This window comes from Elephas maximus, chromosome 9 (genome assembly GCF_024166365.1).
Source record: "Elephas maximus indicus isolate mEleMax1 chromosome 9, mEleMax1 primary haplotype, whole genome shotgun sequence".
NCBI lineage: Eukaryota > Metazoa > Chordata > Mammalia > Proboscidea > Elephantidae > Elephas > Elephas maximus.
Genome location: NC_064827.1, coordinates 25,825,227 through 25,846,864, shown reverse-complemented (window position 1 = coordinate 25,846,864; position 21,638 = coordinate 25,825,227). Strand labels below are relative to the sequence as shown.

The window sequence follows — 21,638 nt, the reverse complement described above, 5'->3', positions numbered from 1 at the left end:
AGGACCAGGCAGTGTTTCGTTCTGTTGTGCATAGTGTCGCTATGAGTCGGAACTGACTCGACGGCACCTAACAACAACAACAACAACAACAACAACACCACTTTCTAATTAGTGAATACCCCCCCCTTTTCTCCCTTCCCAGTCTGGTAACCATCAAAGAATATTTTCTTCTCTCTTTAAACTACATCTCGAGTTCTTATAACAGTGCTCTCATACAACATGTGTCCTTTTGCAACTGATTCATTTCACTCAGCATAATACCTTCCAGATTCCTCCATGATATGAAATGTTTCACAGGTTCATCGTTGTTCTTTATCGATGCATAGTATTATATACCATAATTTATTTATCCATTCATCTGTTGATGGGCACCTTGTTTTTTTCCATCTTTTTGCTATTGTAGACAGTGCTGCAACAAACATGGGTGTGCATATATCTGCTCCTGTAAAGGCTCTTATTTCTCTAGGATATATTCCAAGGAGTGGGATTGCTGGATCCTATGGTAGTTCTATTTCTAGCTTTTTAAGGTAGCACCAAATCTATTTCCAAAGTGGTTGTACCGTTTGACATTCCCACCAGCAGTGTATAAGTGTTCCAGTCTCTCCACAACCTCTCCAACATTGATTATTTTATGTTTTCTGGATTAATGCCAGCCTTGTTGAAGACGGAATCTCATTGTAGTTTTGATTTGCATTTCTCTAATGGCTAATGATCATGAGCATTTCCTCATGTATCTGTTAGCTACCTGAAAGTTTTCTTTGGTGAAGTACCCTATTCATATCCTTTGCCCATTTTCTACTTGGGTTATTTGTTTTTTTGTAGCTGAGTTTTGGCACTATCATGTAGATTTTAGAGATCAGACACTGATCAGAAATGTCATAGCTAAAAACTTTTTCCCAACTTTTTTTCTGTAGGTAATCTTTTTACTCTTTTGGTGAAGTCTTTGGATGAGCATACCTGTTTGATTTTGAGGATCTCCCAGTTATCTAGTTTCTCTATTCACGTTTGTACATTGTTAGCAATGTTTTGTATACTGTTTATGCCATGTATTAGGGCTCCTAGCATTGTCCCTATTTTTTCTTCCATGATCTTTATCCTTTAAGATTTTATATTTAGGTCTTTGATCCATTTTGAGTTAGTTTTTGTGCATGGTGTGAGGTATGGGTCTTGTTTCTTTTTTTTTTGCAGATGGATATCTAGTTATGCCAGCACCATTTGTTAAAGAGACTGTCTTTTCCCCCATTTAACTGACTTTGGGTCTTTGTCAAATATCAGCTGCTTATATGTGGATGGATTTATATCTGGATTCTCAAATCTGTTCCACTGGTCTACGTGTCTGTTGTTGTACCAGTACCAGACTGTTCTGACTCCTGTAGAGGTATAATAAATTCTAAAATCAGGTAGCGTGAGGCCTCCCAACTTGTTCTTCTTTTTTCAGTAATGCTTTGCTTATCCGGGCCTCTTTCCCTTCCATATGAAGTTGGTGATTTCTTTCTCCATCTCATTAAAAAAAGTCGTTGCATTTGGATCGGAATTGCATTGTATCTATAGGACGCTTTTGGTAGAATAGACATATCCTCAATGTTAAGTCTTCCTATCCATGAGCAAGGTATGCTTTTCCACTTATGTAGGTCTCTTTTAGTTTCTTGCAGCAGTGTCTTGTAATTTCTTTGTATAAGTCTTTTACATCTCTGGTAAGATTTATTCGTAAGTATTTTATCTTCTTGTGGGCTACTGTAAATGGTACTGATTTGGTGATTGCCTCTTCGATGTTTTTTTTGTTGGTGTAGAGGAATCCAACTGATTTTTGTATGTTTATCTTGTATCCTGATACTCTGCTGAATGCTTCTATTCGTTTCAGTAGTTTTCTTGTGGATTCCTTAGGGTTTTTTGTGTATAAGAGCATGTCATCTGCAAGTAGAGATAATTTTACTTCTTCCTTACCGATCTGGATGCTCTTTATTTCTTTATCTAGCCTAATTGCTCTGGCTAGGACCTCCATCACAATGTTGAATAGGAGTGGTGATAAAGGGCATCCTTGTCTGGTTCCCGATTTCAAAGGGAATACTTTTAGACTCTCTCCATTTAGGATGATGTTGGCTGTTGGCTTTGTATAAATGCCATTTATTATGTTGAGGAATTTTCCTTCTATTCCTATTTTGCTGAGAGTTTTTTTATCATGAATGAGTGTTGAATGTTGTCAAATGGCTTTTCTGAATCAGTTGATAAGATCATGTGGTTCTTGTTTTTGTTTTATTTATATGATGGATTACATTGTTTTTCTAATGTTGAACCATCCCTGCATATCTGGTATGAATCCCGCTTGGTCATGGTGAATCATTTTTTTGATTTGTTGTTGAATTCTCTTGACTAGAATTTTGTTGAGGATTTTTGCATCCAAGTTCATGAGGGATATAAGTCTGTAATTTTCTTTTTCTGTGTTGTGTCTACCTGGTTTTGGTGTCAGTGTTATGGTGGCTTCATAGAATAAGTTTGGGAGTATTTTCTATGCTCTGAAATACCTTTAGTAGTAGTCGTGTTAACTCGTCTATGAAAGTTTGGTAGAACTCTGCAGTGAAGCCATCCGGGCCAGGGCCTTTTTGGGGGAGAGTTTTTAAATTACCTTTTCAATCTCTTTTTTTTGTTGTGGGTTTATTTAGTTGTTCTACCTCTGTTTGTATTAGTTTAGGTAGGTAGTGTGTTTCTAGAAAGTCTTCCTTCCATTTCCTCTAGGTTTTCAAATTTGTTAGAGTACAATTTTTTGTAGTAATCCGATATGATTCTTTTAATTTCAGTTTGTTCTGTTGTGATAACGCTCATCTCATTTCCTATTCGGTTTATTTGCTTCCTCTCCTGTTTTTCTTTTGTCCGTTTGGCCAATGGTTTATCAATTTTGTTAATTTTTCAAAGGACCAGCTTTTCGTCTTGTTAACTCAATTGTTTTTCTGTTTTCTATTTCATTTAATTCTGCACTAATTTTTATTATTTGCTTTCTTCTGATGCCTGAGGGTTTCTTTTGTTGTTCTATTTGTTGAAGTTGTAGGGATAATTCTTTGATTTGGGCCCCTTTTTTGTATGTGGGCATTTATTGATATAAATTGACCTCTGAGCACTGCTTTTGCTGTGTCCCAAAAGTTCTGATAGGAAGTGTTTTCATTCTCATTGGATTCTATGAATTTCTTTGTTCCATCCTTAATATCTTCTATAACTCAGTCATTTTCGAGCAGGGTATTGTTCAGTTTCCAAGTGTTTGATTTCTTTTCCCTGCTTTTTCTGTTATTGATTTCCACTTTTATGGTCTTATGGTCAGAGAATATGCTTTGTAATATTTCAATGTGTTGGATTCTGCTAAGGCTTGCTTTATGACCTAATATGTGGTCTATTCTAGAGAATGTTCCATGTGGTCTGGAAAAGTATACTTGTCTGCTTTTGGGTAGAGTGTTCTGTATATGTCTGTGAGGTCAACTTGGTTTTTGTGGCATTTAGATCTTCCATGTCCTTATTGAGCTTCTTTCTGGATGTTCTTTCCTTCACCTAAAGTGGTGTATTGAAGTCCTATTGTAATTGTGGACCTATCTCACTTTTCAGTGCTGTTAGAGTTTGTTTTATGTATCTTGCATCCCTGTCATTGGGTGCATAATTATTTAATATGGTTGTATACCCCTGGTATATTGTTCCTTTAATCATTAAATAATTTCCGTCTTTGTCCTTTGTGGTGGATTTAAATTTAAAGTCTATTTTGTCAGAAATTAATATTGCCACTCCTGCTCTTTTTTGTCATTTGCTTGACATATATATTTTTCATCCTTTTAGTTTTAGTTTGTTTGTGTCTCTAAGGTGTGCCTCTTTTAGGCAACATATAGATGGATCATGTTTTTTTGTCCATTCTGCCACTCTCTGTCTCTATATTGGTGCATTTAGTCCATTTACTTTCAGCATAATTATGGATAGGTATGCGTCTAGTGCTGTCATTTTGGTGCCTCTTTTTTGTGTGTTGTTGACAGTTTCTTTTTCCCACTTAATTTTTGTGCTGAGTAGTTTATATATTGTCTTTTCCTCTTAGTTGTTGTTGTTGATTTTGTTTCTGCTGAGTCTCTATTTTTTTCTTGTATTTTATTTTGATGAGTAGGATTGTTAGTTTCCTTTGTGGTTACCTTAATATTTACCCCTATTTTTTAAAAAAAGTTTAAACCTAACATTTATTTCTTTATTCGCCTTCTCTTTCTCTGCATATGAAAGATCTATGACTACATTTCTTAATCCCCCTGTTTTAACATTATTTTCTTTTACATAATAACATCGCTCTTTCCCTGTTTTGAGCATTTTTTTATCTTGATTCATTTTTGTGATTTTTCTATCTGAGTTGATATCTGGTTTCTCTGTTCTGTGTTTTAGTCTTAGGTTGATATCTGATATTATTGATCTTCTAACCATAGAACTCCCTTTAGTATTTCTTGTAGTTTTTGTTTGGTTTTTATGAATTCCCTAAACTTCTGTTTATCTGGAAATGTCCTAATTTCACCTTCATATTTGAGAGACAGTTTTGCTGGATATATGATTCTTGGCTGGCATTTTTTTTCCTTCAATGCTTTATAGATGTCATCCCATTGCCTTCTTGCCTGCATGGTTTCTGCCGAGTAGTCCAAGCTTATTCTTATTGACTCTCCTTTGTCGGTGACTTTTCATTTATCCCTAGCTGCTCTTAAAATTCTCTATCTTTGGTTTTAGCAAGTTAGATCATAACACGTCTTGATGACTTTTTTTTTAATAATTTTTACTGAGCTTTAAGTGAACGTTTACAAATCAAGTCAGTCAGTCACATATAAGCTTATACACACCTTACTTCATACTCCCACTTAATCTCCCCCTAATGAGTCAGCCCTTCCAGTCTATCCTTTTGTGACAATTTTGCCAGTTTCTAACCCTCTCTACCCTCCTATCACCCCTCCAGACAGGAGATGCCAACACAGTCTCAAGTGTCCACCTAATACAAGTAGCTCACCCTTCAGCAGCAACTCTCTCCAACCCATTGTCCAGTCCCTCCCATGTCTGAAGAGTTGTCTTCAGGAATGGTTCCTGTCCTGGGCCAACAGAAGTTCTGGGGACCATGACCACCGGGATTCCTCTAGTCTCAGTCAGACCATTAAGTCTGGTCTCTTTATGAGAATTTGGGGTCTGCATCCCACTGATCTCCTGCTCCCTCAGAGGTTCTCTGTTGTGCTCCCTGTTAGGGCAGTCATCGGTTGTGGCTGGGCACCATCTAGTTCTTCTGGTCTCAGGATGATGTAAGACTCTGGTTCATGTGGCCCTTTCTGTCTCTTGGGCTCATAGTTGTCGTGTGACCTTGGTGTTCTTGTTCTTCATTCTCCTTTGATCCAGGTGGGTTGAGACCAATTGATGCATCTAGATGGCCGCTTGTTAGCATTTAAGACCCCAGATGCCACATTTCAAAGTAGGATGCAGAATGTTTTCATAATAGTATTGTTTTGCCAATTGACTTAGAAGTCCCCTTAAGCCATAGTCCCCAAACCCCCACCCTTGCTCCGCTGACCTTTGAAGCATTCAGTTTATCTCGGAAACTTCTTTGCTTTTGGTCCAGTCCATTTGAGCTGACCTTCCATGTATTGAGTATTGTCCTTCCCTTCACCTAAAATAGTTCTTTTCTACTAACTACTCAATAAATAACCCACTCCCACCCTCCCTCCCTCCCCCGCTCGTAACCACAAAAGTATGTGTTCTTCTCAGTTTATACTATTTCTCAACATCTTATAATAGTGGTCTTATACAATATTTGTCCTTTTGTCTCTAATTTCACTCAGCATAATGCCTTCCAGGTTCCTCAATGTTATGAAATGTTTCACAGATTAGTCACTGTTCCTTTATCGATGCATAGTATTCCACTGTGCGAATATACCACAATTTATTTAACCATTCACCCGTTGATGGACACCTTGGTTGCTTCCAGCTTTTTGCTATTGTAAACAGAGCTACAATAAACATGGGTGTGCATATATCTGTTCGTGTGAAGGCTCTTATTTCTCTAGGGTATATTCCGAGGAGTGGGATTTCTGGGTTGTATGGTAGTTCTATTTCTAACTTTTTAAGAAAATGCCAGATAGATTTCCAAAGTGGTTGTACCATTTTACATTCCCACCAGCAGTGTATAAGAGTTCCAATCTCTCCACAGCCTCTCCAACATCTATTATTTTGTGCTTTTTAGATTAATGCCAGCCTTGTTGGAGTGAGATGGAATCTCATCATAGTTTTAATTGGCATTTCTCTAATGGCTAATGATCGAGAGCATTTTCTCATGTATCTGTTAGCTGCCTGAATACCTTCTTTAGTGAAATGCGTGTTCATATCCTTTGCCCACTTCTTGATTGGGTTGTTTGTCTTTTTGTGGTTGAGTTTTAACAGAATCATATAGATTTTAGAGATCAGGCGCTGGTCGGAGATGTCATAACTGAAAATTCTTTCCCAATCTGTAGGTGGTCTTTTTACTCTTTTGGTGAAGTCTTTAGATGAGCATAGGTGTTTGATTTTTAGGAGCTCCCAGTTATCGGGTTTCTCTTCGTCATTTTTGGTAATATTTTGTATTCTGTTTATTCCTTGAATTAGGGCTCCTAACATTGTCCCTATTTTTTCTTCCATGATCTTTATCGTTTTAGTCTTTATGTTTAGGTCTTTGATCCAAATGGAGTTAGTTTTTGTGCACGGTGTGAGGTATGGGTCCTGTTTCATTTTTTTGCAAATGGATATCCAGTTATGCCAGCACCATTTGTTAAAAAGACTATCTTTTCTTCAATTAACTGACACTGGGCCTTTGTCAAATATCAGCTGTTCATTTGTGGATGGATTTATATCTGGGTTCTCAATTCTGTTCCATTGGTCTATGTGCCTGTTGTGGTACCAGTACCAGGCTGTTTTGACTACTGGGGTTGTATAATAGGTTCTAAAATCAGGTAGAGTGAGGCCTCCCACTTTCTTCTTCTTTTTCAGTAATGCTTTACTTATCCGAGGCTTCTTTCCCTTCCATATGAAGTTGGTGATTTGTTTCTCCATCACATTAAAAAATGTCATTGGAATTTGGATTGGAAGTACATTGTATGTATAGATGGCTTTTGGTAGAATAGACTTTTTACTATGTTAAGTCTTCCTATCCATGAGCCAGGTATGTTTTTCCACTTAAATAGGTCCTTTTTACTTTCTTGCAGTAGTACTTTGTAGTTTTCTTTGTATGGGTCTTTTACATCTTTGGTAAGATTTATTCATAAGTATTTTATCTTCTTGGGGGCTACTGTGAATGGTATGGATTTGGTGATTTCCTCTTCGATGTTCTTTTTGTTGATGTAGAGGAATCCAAGTGATTTTTGTATGTTTATCTTATAACCTGAGACTCTGACAAACTCTTCTATTAGTTTCAGTAGTTTTCTGGAGGATTCCTTAGGGCTTTCTGTGTATATAGAGATAATTTTACTTCTTCCTTGCCAATCCGGATGCCATTTATTTCTTTGTCTAGCCTAATTGCTCTGGCTAGGACCTCTAGCAGAATGTTGAATAAGAGCGGTGATAAAGGGCATCCTTGTCTGGTTCCCGTTCTCAAGGGAAATGCTTTCAGGCTCTCTCCATTCAGAGTGATGTTGGCTGTTGGCTTTGTATAGATGCCGTTTATTATGTTGAGGAATTTTCCTTCAGTTCCGACTTTGGTGAGAGTTTTTATCATGAATGGGTGTTGGACTTTGTCAAATGCCTTTTCTGCATCAATTGATAAGATCCTGTGGTTTTTGTCTTTTGTTTTATTTATATGGTGGATTACATTAATGGTTTTTCTAATATTAAACCAGCCTTGCATACCTGGTATAAATCCCACTTGGTTGTGGTGGATTATTTTTTTGATATGTTGTTGAATTCTATTGGCTAGAATTTTGTTGAGGATTTTTGTATCTATGTTTCTGAGGGATATAGGTCTGTAATTTTCTTTTTTTGTGATGTCTTTACCTGGTTTTGGTATCATGGATATGGTGGCTTCAAAGAATGAGTTAGGTAGTATTCCGTCATTTTCTATGCTTTGAAATGCCTTTAGTAGTAGTGGTGTTAACTCTTCTCTGAAAGTTTGGTAGAACTCTGCAGTAAAGGCGTCTGGGCCAGGGCTTTTTTTTGTTGGGAGTTTTTTGATTACTGTTTCAATCTTTTTTTGTTATGGGTCTATTTAGTTGTTCTACTTCTGATTGTGTTAGTTTAGGTAGGTAGTGTTTTTCTAGGAATTCATCCATTTCTTCAAGGTTTGCAAATTTGTTAGAGTACAATTTTTCATAATAATCTGATATGATTCTTTTAATTTCATTTGGGTCTGTTGTGATGTGGCCCATCTCGTTTCTTATTCGGGTTATTTGTTTCCTTTCCTGTATTTCTTTAGTCAGTCTGGCCAATGGTTTATCAATTTTGTTAATTTTTTCAAAGAACCAGCTTTTGGCTTTGTTAATTCTTTTAATTGTTTTTCTGTTCTCTAATTCATTTAGTTCAGCTCTAATTTTTATGATTTGTTTTCTTCTGGTGCCTGATGGATTGTTTTGTTGCTCACTTTCTATTTGTTCAAGTTGTAGGGACAGTTCTCTGATTTTGGCTCTTTCTTCTTCTTGTATGTGTGCATTTATCAAAATAAATTGACCTCTGGGCACTGCTTTTGCTGTGTCCCAGAGGTTTTGATAGGAAGTGTTTTCATTCTCGTTGCATTCTATGAATTTCTTTATTCCCTCCTTAATGTCTTCTATAACCCAGTCTTTTTTCAGCAGGGTATTGTTCAGTTTCCAAGTATTTGATTTCTTTTCCCTAATTTTTCTGTTATTGATTTCCACTTTTATGACCTTATGGTCTGAGAAGATGTTTTGTAATATTTTGATGTTTTGGATTCTGCAAAGGCTTGCTTTATGACCTAATATGTGGTCTATTCTAGAGAATGTTCCATGTGCACTAGAAAAAAAAGTATACTTTGCAGCAGTTGGGTGGAGTGTTCTGTATAAGTCAGTGAGGTCAAGTCAGTTGATTGTAGCAATTAGGTCTTCCGTGTCTCTATTGAGCTTCTTACTGGATGTCCTGTCCTTCTCCAAAAGTGGTGTGTTGAAGTCTCCTACTATAATTGTGGAGGTGTCTATCTCACTTTTCAGTTCTGTTAAAGTTTGTTTTGTGTATCTTGCAACCCTGTCATTGGGTGCATAAATATTTAATATGGTTATATCTTCCTGGTCAATTGTCCCTTTAATCATTATGTAGTGTCCTTCTTTATCCTTTGTGGTGGATTTAACTTTAAATTCTATTTTGTCAGAAATTAATATTGCTACTCCTACTCTTTTTTGCTTATTGTTTGCTTGATATTTTTTTCCATCCTTTGAGTTTTAGTTTGTTTGTGTCTCTAAGTCTAAGGTGTGTCTCTTGTAGGCTGCATATAGACGGATTGTGTTTCTTTATCCAGTCTGAGACTCTCTATCTCTTTATTGGTGCGTTTAGTCCATTTACATTCAGCGTAATTATAGATAAGTATGTGTTCAGTGCTGTCATTTTGATGCCTTTTTATGTGTGTTGTTGACAATTTCATTTTTCCACTTATTTTTTGTGCTGAGACTTTTTCTTTGTAAATTGTGTGTTCCTCATTTTCATAGTATTTGACTTTACGTTTGCTGAGTCGTTATGTTTTTCTTGGTTTTTATTTTGAGTTATGGAGTTGTTATACCTCTTTGTGGTTACCTTAATATTTACCCCTATTTTTCTAAGTAAAAACCTAACTTGTATTGTCCTATATCGCCTTGTATCTCTCTCCATATGGCAGTTCTATGCCACCTGTATTTAGTCCCTCTTTTTGATTATTGTGATCTTTTACATATTGACTTCAATGATTCCCTGTTTTGAGCGTTTTTTTTCTTTTTAAAATTAATCTTAATTTGTTTTGTGATTTCCCTATTTGAGTCGGTATCAGGATGTTCTGTTCTGTGACCTTGTGTTGTGCTGGTATCTGATATTATCGCTTTTCTGACCAAAAAATTTCCTTTAGTATTTCTTGTAGCTCTGGTTTGGTTTTTGCAAGTTCTCTAAGCTTGTGTTTATCTGTAAATATTTTAATTTCGCCTTTGTATTTTAGAGAGAGTTTTGCTGAATATATGATCCTTGGCTGGCAATTTTTCTCCTTCAGTGCTCTACATATGTCATCCCATTGCCTTCTTGACTGCATGGTTTCTGCTGAGTAGTCTGAACTTATTCTTATTCATTCCCCTTTGTAGGAGACCTTTCTTTTATCCCCGGCTGCTTTTAAAATTTTCTCTTTATCTTTGGTTTTGGCAAGTTTGATGATAATATGTCTTGGTGATTTTCTTTTTGGATCAAACTTAAATGGGGTTCGATGAGCATCTTGGATAGATGTCCTTTCATCTTTCATGATGCCAGGGAAGTTTTCTGCCAATAGATCTTCAACTATTCTCTCTATGTTTTCTGTTATTCCTCCCTGTTCTGGGACTCCAATCACATGCAAGTTATTCTTCTTGATAGAGTCCCACATGATTCTCAGGGTTTCTTCATTTTTTTAAATTCTTTTATCTGATTTTTTGTCGATTCCCTGGTCCTCCAGATTTCCCACTCTGCACTCCAATTGCTCGAGTCTGCTCCTGTCACTTCCTATTGCGTTGTCTAATTCTGTAATTTTATTGTTAATCTTTTGGATTTCTGAATGCTGTCTCTCTATGGATTCTTGCAGCTTATTAATTTTTCCACTATGTTCTTGAATAATCTTTTTGAGTTCTTCAACTGCTTTATCAGTGTGTTCCTTGGCTTTTTCGGTAGATTGCCTTATTTCATTTCTGAGGTCATCCCTGATGTCTTGAAGCATTCTGTAAATTAGTGTTTTATATTCTGCATCTGGCAATTCCAGGATTGTATCTTCATTTGGGAAAGATTTTGATTCTTTAGTTTGGGGAGTTGTAGAAGCAATCATGGTCTGCTTCTTTATGTGGTTTGATATCGACTGCTGTCTATGAGCCATCACTAAGATATTGTAGTGATTTATTCTATATTTGCTCACTGAGTCTTATCTTGTTTTGTTTTCTTTCAATATACGTAGATGGTCTACTATATTGAGCTGTCTTGATTGTTGTAGCCCTTGACTCACTTATGTCCTATTACCCGCTGGTTTGAGCTGTTACCAGATATATCAGCCTAAGAGTCCATTCACTATTCTTGAGTAGAATCTGATTTTGGGTCATCAAGTGTGTGGTGCAGACTGTCACCTATCCACCTAGAGAAGTAGTGGTGATAGTTGTGTGTACCAGATTCCAGTAGCAGCAGGGGTTCACACTCTGGGGGGGGGACAGGATGCTGACAGGCTTCCCCCAAGTGCCAGTGAGGTAGGTGTGTCTCTATTCCTAAAGGACTTTGGTGGGTGGGCTCTGCAGCTGTACCTTAGGTCCCCACTGCAAGTACCTCTACAGATTGGTAAGTGTCACCCTCCTTAGACCCCTAAGGCAGGAGGCTAGGTGGTCTGGGAGGATCTTCAGCCCTCAGTTCCCTGTTGTGGGTCAGTGAGGGCTCTGTTGAATACGCAGAGGTATCAGACCTGGGAAACTTGTCTTTCCAGTAATCCGCTAAATCAATTACAGTCAGATTCCTATCAAAAATGCCTTTGCATTATAATAGCCACCTTATTCCCTGTAGGAATGAAAGCCCAAGACTGTGGATCACATATGCTTGGCTGGAGCTGGTTCTGTGTTTTTAGTCCAATTAGGGAATGATTTTTGGTCCCTGGGTTTTTTGTAGCTGCTTCTCTCAGGCCGGGAGAATGGGTTAGGAAAAGACAAAAAAAAAAAAGGAAAGAAAGAAAGGAAAACCGCAGAGCAGTTTACTCTCTGGCTCAGGAAATTCCAATGTTAATGAAGTCGCCTGGGAAGGGGAGGGGAGGGTTCAGATAAATAGGACAGAGTAGCACCCCGGAATATAGACAAAGTTACTTATCTTGCTTGGGATGGCTCTTTTATCTGAGATCCCCGAGGGGCGCGTCAACTGTGTGCGCTGGCTGGGTACAGATTGCCCCCAAGGGTCAGGCCTGCGTCCCGTGCTTGCACTGTCTCAGAAGCCGTGGTCAGTTCCTCCACTCCCAGTCCAAAGCCCAGCGTCAAAGTTCCCCGGCTGGGACGCCACACTCCCAGCTCCAAAACCAGTCGCTGCCTCCCGGTGACTTCTCCTGTCAGCCATGTCACTGCGCTGCCTGCGTGCACTGGCTGGGCTTCCCCCAAGGTCAGTTCAGGGGGCTAGGGCTGCGCCCCATGTTTGTGCTGTCTCAGGATGCCGTGCTCAGCTCCCCAGCGCCCAGTCCAAAGCCCGGCGCCAAGGTTTCCTGACTGGGATGCTGGCTCCAGGCTCCAAAAACAGTCGCTGCTTCCCTGTGGTTGTTCGTTCTCAGTCTCTGTCACTCAGGTCAACTCTTTAGGTCTGTGTTTGATGGTCAGGGTTCATAGATTGTCATGTATGTGATCGATTCACTTGTTTTTCCGAGTCTTTGTTGCAAGAGGGATCCGAGGTACCTTCTACCTAGTCAGCCATCTTGGCCCCGCCTCCGATGACTTTCTTTTGAGATCTACCTTATGTGGAGTTCAATGAGCATCATGGATAGATACCTTCTCATCTTTCACTATATCAGGGAAGTTTTCTGCCAACAAATCTTCAACAATTTTCTCTGTATTTTCTGTTATCCTTCCCTGTTCTGGTACTCCAATTACTCTGGACTCTCTTGATAGAGTCCCACATGATTCTTAGGGTTTCTTCATTTTTAAAAATTCTTTTACATGATTTTTTCTTCAAATATATTAGTGCCAAATGTTTTATCTTCAATCTCACTAGTTCTGCCTTACGCTTCCTCAATTCTGCTCGTCTTTCTGTTGAGTTGTATAATTCGGTAATTTTATTGTTCATCTTCTGGATTTCTGATTGCTGTCTCACTATTGATTCTTGCAGCTCATTAAATTTTTCATTATATTTTTGAATAACCTTTTCATTTCCTCAACTGCTTTATCTGTGTGTTCCTTGGCCTGCTCTGCATATTGCCTATCTCCTTTCTGATCTCATTCCTGATGTGTTGAAGAGTTCTGTATATTAATCTCTTGTATCCTGCATCTGGTAATTTCAGGAGGCACCTTCATCCAGAAGGTCCCTTGATTCTTTGTTTTGAGAGTTTGTTGAAGCAATCATGGTCTGCCTCTTTATGTGATTTGATACTATTTTCTCTGAGCCATCTATAAGTTATTGTAATAGTTTGTTTGCTTACTCTATCCTAGCTTCTTCGTCTGTTTTGTTTTGATATGTCCAGATAGGTTGCTTGAGTGAGCTATCTTGATTATTTTCGCCTTTGAAGCTCTAACGTCCTGTCACCACATGGCTAGCGCTATTATCAGGTATATGAGCCTAGGAGTCCATTCACTTCTCTTGTACGGATTCAACTCAGGTGTCTAGGTAGTTGGTCATCAAGTGTGTGGTACAGGCTCTGTTCTACAGTCTTAGAGGGGCAGTGGTAATTGGTGTACATACAGGTATCTGGCTGCAGCAGGGGGTCTCGCTCTGAACAAGGCAGAGGGGGCTGACAACCATTCCTCAAGTGTCTGTGAGGAAAGTGCATCCCTGTTCCCTAGAGTGCACAGGTGGGTGGGCTCTGCAGATGGACCAAGGGCACCCAATGCTTTTGGTTGTAAGGACTGGGAGGTATCAGTTATCCTTGGACCCGTCATGGGTGGCTGGGTGACATGGGTGGAGCCACCAGTCCTTAGGCCCCTGACTGGGTAGGTGATGACCCTGTTTAATAGGCAAAGTGGTGTCAAATATCAAACACCTATCCACCACACAGCTCAAACAGCTGCAGTCTGTCAACAAGGGCCTATTCTCCTGAAATAGGCCCATGCATTTCCATGAAGGGGGGAAAGGTGTTCAAAGTCCATGGACCACTTATGCCTGGACAGGAGCTGCTTCTGTCCTGAGCTCCCCAGGTTAGTGGAGCTAGCAGATTATCTTTTACCCCAATTGTGAATTTATTACTTCTCCAAGGCTGGGAGAATGGCTCAGAGTGCTCAGTGGACCCTATTTCAGCCCAGGGAAATTTACAGCCACTGAAGCCAGCTTGGGGGCTGGGGGCACAGTAAAATATATGCAAGTACTTAGCTTTTGCCAAGAGCGCCATTCTTCTCTGGTTCTGGAGGTGCGAGTAGGCTATGCAGCTCGATGTCTCTCCCAGAGGAAACTGTAGCCTGAACGCTACTGCCAGCCCACCACAGTTGCTCTGGGAATGGTCCCTGAGAGTTCCTGTGATTCAGATCTGGCAACTCCTCTCTGCTTCTGAACCATCTCTCCCTCCTTCTCCCACTCGGTTTGTTTTCTAACTTTGCCTTTGATGTTCAGAGCTCCTAGTTTGTCATAAATATAACTGTTTCACTTGTTTTTCAGGTCTTTGTTGTAAGAGGGGTCACTAGAAGCTTCTGACTACTCTGCCATCTTGGCCCCACCTCCAATTGTTCTATTATTTAAAAAGACATTTACTAATGTCATTAAATTATCATTGAGTTGGCAATTCTTGCAATTTCCTAAATTCCTTTCATGTGTTATGTCCCACCAAAACATTGATATTGAAAATGATGGCAAACTTCCCAATAAGTAAGTTGATTAGGTATAAGAATAATTAATTTAAGAATCCCTTTGGCCAGCTCACCTGGAGGAAGAAGAATGAAGAACACCAAAGACACAAAGAAAATAGCCCAAGAGACAGAAAGGGCCACATAAACCAGAGGCTCCATCAGCCAGAGACCAGAAGAACTAGACGGTGCCAGTTCCCACCAATGACTACCTTATCAGGGAACATAACAGAGAGCTCCTGAGTCCCTGACGGAGTAGGAGAGAAGTGGGGTGCAGAACTCAAATTCTAGTAAAAAGACCAGACATAATGGTCTGACTGAGACCAGAGGGACCCCTGAAGACATGGCCCCCGGACTCTATGTTAGCCCAGAACTGAAACCATTCCCAAAGCCAACTCTTCAGACAAAGATTAGACAGGACAATAAGACATAAAATGATACTTGTGAAGGGAGTACTTCTTAGCTCAAGTAGATACATGAGACTTAATGGGCAGCTCCTGTCTGAGGCAAGATGAGAAGGCAAAAAAGGAACAGAAGCTGGTTAAATGGACACGGAAAATGTGCAGTGGAAAGGAGGAGTGTGCTGTCATATTACAGGGAGAGCAAATAGGGTCACATAACAATGTGTGTATAAATTTTTGTATGAAAACTAACGAACTGTAAACTTTCACTTAGAGCACAATAAAAAAGAAGGAAAAAAAAAGGGAATCCCTTTGGTAGAGAGAGTATTTTTCCAGATCATAGAAGATTAGTAAAAAAAAATCTACATACTGGAGTATAAAGTAAAGCTTCCTTTTCCCTACAAAATCATGTGCAGTTATTCTCCTTAGAAATGCCTACTTTATACATCATTCTTAAAGAGGGAAAGAAGCAGATAGAGTAACTGCCCTTTCCAACACAACACACATTTCAAATATGCAGCAATTGGTCACTAAGGTGCTCAGAAGCAATCTAAAGTTTCTCAGATCTCCATAGGATATGTCATTAAATCTTCTCCTCCTGCTGGGTCTGACTTCTGGGAAAAAAGCATATGGTATAAATATTAGTATATTTGGTAGTGAATACTAATGATCACTCAGGAGGCTCATCGTTCAGTGTGGCCTTTGGCATCTAGTTGGCTATAAGTGTGACATGCTTTAATTTGATTCAATCATATTTTTTAATTTATCGTTCGGAATTTATTGTATAAAATATAACTGTATAATTAGACATCCATATATGTGGAGAGACATAGCACACATTTACATGTGGTATTATCCCATTAACAGATTGCAAAATTATGGCAAGAAGACCAAAACCTGTCCAAGGCAAAGTTTAAAAGGTGCTTATTCCTTTTAAATTGATAGAATCTGGGAAAAGATTCAACACAAACGCACACCCACAAACAGGCACAGGCATCTAAGTTATATAGGATAACATGGTTTTTCTATAGTGCGAAGCTTAGAAGCTCAACAATAGCACATAAACTATATAAATTTCTCTATGGACAACATCCTAATCATCACATGGAAAGGCAGAAGAAACTATTTTCAAATGCAATGAAATTATCCTATGATATGTGTAGTAACGATTAATAGCACTTTGTGTTATAATAAATTTTCAAGTTGAATTTCCTATACATGACATTATACAGGTATAGTCTATAATACTGAAAACCTAGAATGGTTAATAAAAAGACTTCCAATGAAAGAAGAGAAATTTGATTAAAGACGTAATTTTTTTCTGCATAAAAACTTTCTAAAGTTTTATATCATCTAGTTCTATTGACTCAGTATGATAAGAAAACAGTACTGTGTCACACAGTATGACGGTAACAGGGCTGTGTTACTTCAGAGGGCATAAATCACTCAGCTAAGTGGGCTAATAACATCGTTAGAATATCATTTTATTTATCAAGGCCAATAAAAAATTATCAGAAGTTGGGTATATTTGAATCAAATGCCACTGTAAAGATAATATGACTACAGATTCCACGACACATACTGTTATTTTCTAATGTATCACTACTCTATAATGAAAACAATATAAAACATGGGTTTTGTATCAAAATTATTTGTCAAAAACCATATAGTTCACATCAGAAGTTAATATCACTGGGGAGTTAAATGATTAATACAAAATCAAATAGATACTACAAATATTCCTTTGTTCTTCACTTTTCAAGATGCAAACTTCAAGGATTTAACCTTTAAGGGTTAAAGAGTTTAATCAATGTCAATGTCTGATCTTCTGAAGACGATAAAGAACAGTCTGTCTAGCGAGACCCAACAGAACATCACTTTGTCAAGCCACAAAGCGCCCAAAAGCTTGTCAAGTAAGTTACCAGAAACCTCTTTGTGGTTAGAACTCGGCTCCTTCCTGCTTGACCTATTATTTGATATTTGACCACTTGGTTGCAAGACACTTGCTCTTTCTAGCTGAAATGTCACTGGGGCATCTTGTCAGATTCCCGACATCTCGGCCTGACATACAATTTTACTTTTGTGTGCTACAAGGCAGAAAATGCAGGGCAATGGCCTTGTTTTAAATTCTGTCAGCGTCAAAGATGGGCGTCACTCTTGCGTCCTACCAACAACAAAAACAAAAAAGGAGTCTATTTTGAAGGTCAAAACAGCCATTACCTTGAAGTTTTTCAGCTTACACTAAATATATTACCTGCTATACTGGCATGGGAACTGTCCTTAGGAAGGACCTAAGCATACCACAGAAATCTTCCCAGTGCAATTGCTCTACTTTCTTATCAAATGCAGCCTTGATAAAAGGATGAGTTTTCAATGCCTGCAGGGACTGGATGCAGCAGTTAACTTGTTCAAATGGGCAAGTGGTATCATGTAGCTTTACAAGGAGCAACCTGACCTTCTCACATTGACCAGGAGTGACATTATTGTGCAGGAGGAGAAGCAGTCACATCATTTCTGTTTTGCACAACCTGCTTAAAGTTTGCAACTAAATGCTTGTCTTCAGTTGAGCTGACAAGAGAGAAGAGGGGGCTCAGTGAACCATAGCAGGGCTGCCATGAAATGACAGGAATCATTGGCATACATTTCAAATAGCTCTCTCAATCCTATTAAAGTATTGCAGTCCTGCTTTAAAATAGACAAGTATGAAACAACTTTGATAGATAGAGACTAAAATGGCTTATTGATTTTTTTAAGTCTGAGGGAAATTACTCAAAATGTGTCATTCTTTAACATTTAAAAATATGCTACATAAAAATGAGCAACTGTGATAATAAATAAAACTTAGGGGGAGAAAAGCTTGGCTATTTAGTTATTCAAGGAGACATAGATACCCGTACACATCAAGATATCACACAATTTTGTTTTAAAAAAAGAAAAAACCCCACTGCCACTTGTGCTGAAACAAAATTCAACTAATAAGATTCCCCCTTCAAAGCAAATTTAATCGTACTGTTAACTCTTCCTCCATTTTTTATTGCATAAAGTCATAATCCAATTTGAGTTGGTCTTTTGGCATTAGCAGACATAGTCACTGGAGAGGAGTGAGATGATGTCAGAACATGGGGCACAGTATTCATAAATGTCTCCTTTAAGAAAGTGTAAGTTGTATCAAGTTCAGCTTTCAGTGGCAAAAAATCCCCAACAACAATTGTGTCAGCAGGAAGAGTAGCTCTTGAAGGAATGGAGAGATTTGAATGGTCTCGTGATCCTGCCTGTGACATAAAAAAGAAAAATATAATAAGCATAGGCTAAAACTCTATAAACAGAGCCTAAAACCATAAATGGAGAAGTGGACTAATAGTCATTATAGTATAAAATGAAGGTATTGCCATTTAAGTAAGGAGCCCTGGTGGCACAGTGGTCAGGAGCTTGGCTGCTAACCAAAAGGTTGGCAGTTTGAACCTCCAAGCCACTCCACAAGAGAAAGATGTGGCAGTCTGCTTCCATAAAGGTTACAGCCTTCAAACCCCATGGGGCAGTTCTACTCTGTCGTATAGGGTCACTACCAGTCGGAATCAACTCGACAGCAGTTGGTTTGGTTTTGGGTTTGATCTGACAATACGTAAATAATAAATAATTTTCCAGGTGTGACTGAATCATAAACTTTTCAGGACAACGGGAGTTGGCTTAAGCACTAAAACTTTTTATAAAATCTTTTATAAAGTTATTGCATCAGAGTCAATACTAATCAGGCCTTTTCACCCCTGCTTCAATCCACTGGCAATTTACAGAAGCCAGTGCTGATAGTATTTATTCTATTATGCTATACAACATATGCTATATAATATACACTATATAATATGGAAGATCAGACTGCTTAGAAAATGAACTACAAACATTTATGTTTTAAAACCTATCAGCCTGAGTTATTGAATTGACATAGAACAAAGAAAAATCAATCAATTCTAGTAACCTCTAGAAAATAGTACACTGAGATATAAAATGCTAGTGAGATGAACTTTCTGCCTGTAGCTTTAGCAGTATCGCCATCACCCAGTTCTGATAGAGACTGTTCTAAGAATTTGGATATCATGAATCAAAATATGTGACTGTAACATGAAAACAATTTGTCATATATTTTAAAACATTACTGGTACCCAGAAACTATTGGAAATCAAACTCAAATGCCACATACTCATAAAGTACTTGAGAACAGAATTAACGTTTTGATGAAGCTGTACAGTTAAGCCTTAAGTAACACATCCATAATTAGTAGTTAACATTTAACATGAACAAAATCTTAGCAATGAAGCAGCCAAGTATTATATTTATAGACAGCAGAAAAATAGTAACCAATTATATGTCAGAATTATCCAGATTCCCAGCAAATGAAAGTTACTGAGATAATATTAACACTAGTCTAGGGTTTTGGGTTAGTTATTAAGTACCTCCACTAAGTACCATATTCTATGGTACACTGTCTGTTTGTTTGTGTTTTAAATCTTTTTGGCAGATTATTTAACAGTTTGATGGCAAAATAGTGTGTAGTGTAGGGTCTGCTTGATTATGTCTTAAGTGTTAAACAAAACCATTTCTATAAGTGAAAACAATAGGGACACTATCGGCTTTAGGAAATTATTAGAAATTCAGCTGTCGTGCTACCGTTTTTGTGGATTTTATTAAACATACACCCAGAGAAAAATCAATGGCTGCATCCAACACCTAGTTCAGCAATTTTCTTTGATCTTGGTTCTTTTGATTTCGTGATACTCCACTGCAAGCCTGTAGCTGACAGAAATCATCTCCTTTTATGCTGGAAGTTAAAAACCACCAAAAATGGCTAACTGAACGGCCCTGTGAAGGAGAGGGTTTTCATCCCCATGGAAGGAAAAGAACTCCTGAGCTCACACACTGAGTTACTTACCAGCACTGAGGAGGTTTTGCTCACAGAACCATAATACTGGGATAACGACACACCAAACCAAAAAACCAAACCCACTGCCGTCAAGTCGATTCTGACTCGTAGACACCCTCTAGGACACAGAAGAACTGCCCCATAGGGTTTCCGAGGGCCAGGCCTGAGCATATCAGTTCAGAACGCGAACAGAGGCATCTCATTACATCAGAGGCTGAAGGTGTGGCTCCTGCACTTTTACTGCTATGAGAACCTCCTTTTCTGATTCCTTGGGCGGTGTGTATGAACTCGTATAATCGTTAGCTGTTACTGATTTTGCTACTGTAAAGACCATACAGTGTCAGCTACTAACTTCTCTTTCTGTCAGACCCAGGGGCTAGGGGAATTCTGGAAAAGCAGGAGATGGTGGGGCCTTATTTACTTCTTAACAGAAAATAGGCAAGCCTTCAAAAGTTTGTTGTTATACCTTTATACTTCAAGTTCTGCTCTGACAAAATTGTATATGAAAAGAGGGGAGTGTATACAACCAGGCCAAGGAATGTCAGGTATTCTCAGAGGGTATTTTCTTCTTGATGGTTTAGAACAGTAAAAGGGAACTGAGCCAAACAGACCAATCACTCCTGTTTTGTCAGTACTGGAGATACACATAATTTACTTGAACTTTCCTTTTTTGTTATGATTCCATCAATCTAGCACATTACAAATTAGGAAGGCAGTCCTTTAGAGAAGGACTATTTGCTCATTTCTCCTTAACGTTCTGTGGATCTTGGCACTCTACAAAGGGGCCCATCTTTTACCCTTTCTAGTTTTACTTTATCACCATTCATCTGTTAGTTTGTCCTACTGTGATGGATTTCACGCTGCTATGATACTGGAAGCTATACCACCAGCATTTCAAATACCAGCAGGATCATCCATGGTGGACAGGTTTCAGCAGAGCTTCCAGACTCAGACTGAGAAGGAGGACCTGGTAATCTACTCCTGAAAAAAAATGGCCATTGAAAACCCTATGGATAGCAGTGGAACATTGTCTGATATAGTGCTGGAAGAAGAGCTCCTCTGATTGGAAGACACTCAAAATACAACTGAGGAAGAGCTGCCTCTGCCAAGCAAAATTGACCTTAATGACGTGGATGGAGTAAAGCTTTGCTGATGTGCCATGACTCAAAATGAGAAGAAACAGCTACAAACATCCATTAATCACAATGTGAAATATATGAATTATGAATCTGGGAAAACTGGAAGTTGTCAAAAATGAAATGGAATGCTTAAAGATCAGTACCTTAGGCATTAGTGAACTGAAATGGATTGGTATTGGCCATTTTGGATCAGACAATCGTATGAACTACTATGCCAGGAATGACAAATTAAAGAGCAACAAGGTTAAATTCATTATCAAAAAGAACGTTTCAAGATCTATCCTGAAATACAACACTGTCAGTGATAGGATAATATCCACATGCCTACAAGGAAGGCCAGCTAATACGACTACTATTCAAATTTGCTGACCAACCACTAACGCCAAAGATAAGGAAACTGAAAATTTTTACCACCTTCTGCAGTCTGAAATTGTCAAACATGTAATCAAGATGCCTTGATAATTACTGGTGATTGGAAAACAAATGTTGGAAACAAATAAGGATAAGTAATTAGAAAATATGGCCTTGGTAA

The 21,638-nt window shown here is 38.4% G+C and overlaps 1 protein-coding gene across 7 annotated transcripts in view; it reads right to left on the bottom strand.

Annotated features, from left to right (window-relative positions):
* CCDC171 (coiled-coil domain containing 171) overlaps nucleotides 1-21,638 on the bottom strand; it is a 419,844-nt gene that overhangs the window by 97,690 nt on the left and 300,516 nt on the right. Inside the window, exon 26 of one of the 7 annotated variants that reach the window (XM_049894823.1) lies at nucleotides 15,646-18,324. The exons of the other annotated variants lie outside the window; for them this stretch is intronic. Coding sequence (XP_049750780.1) covers nucleotides 18,097-18,324 — 228 coding nt within the window. The 3' untranslated portion in view covers nucleotides 15,646-18,096. Of the gene's footprint in view, nucleotides 1-15,645; nucleotides 18,325-21,638 lie in introns of those variants that run through there. 7 annotated transcript variants of the gene reach the window in all.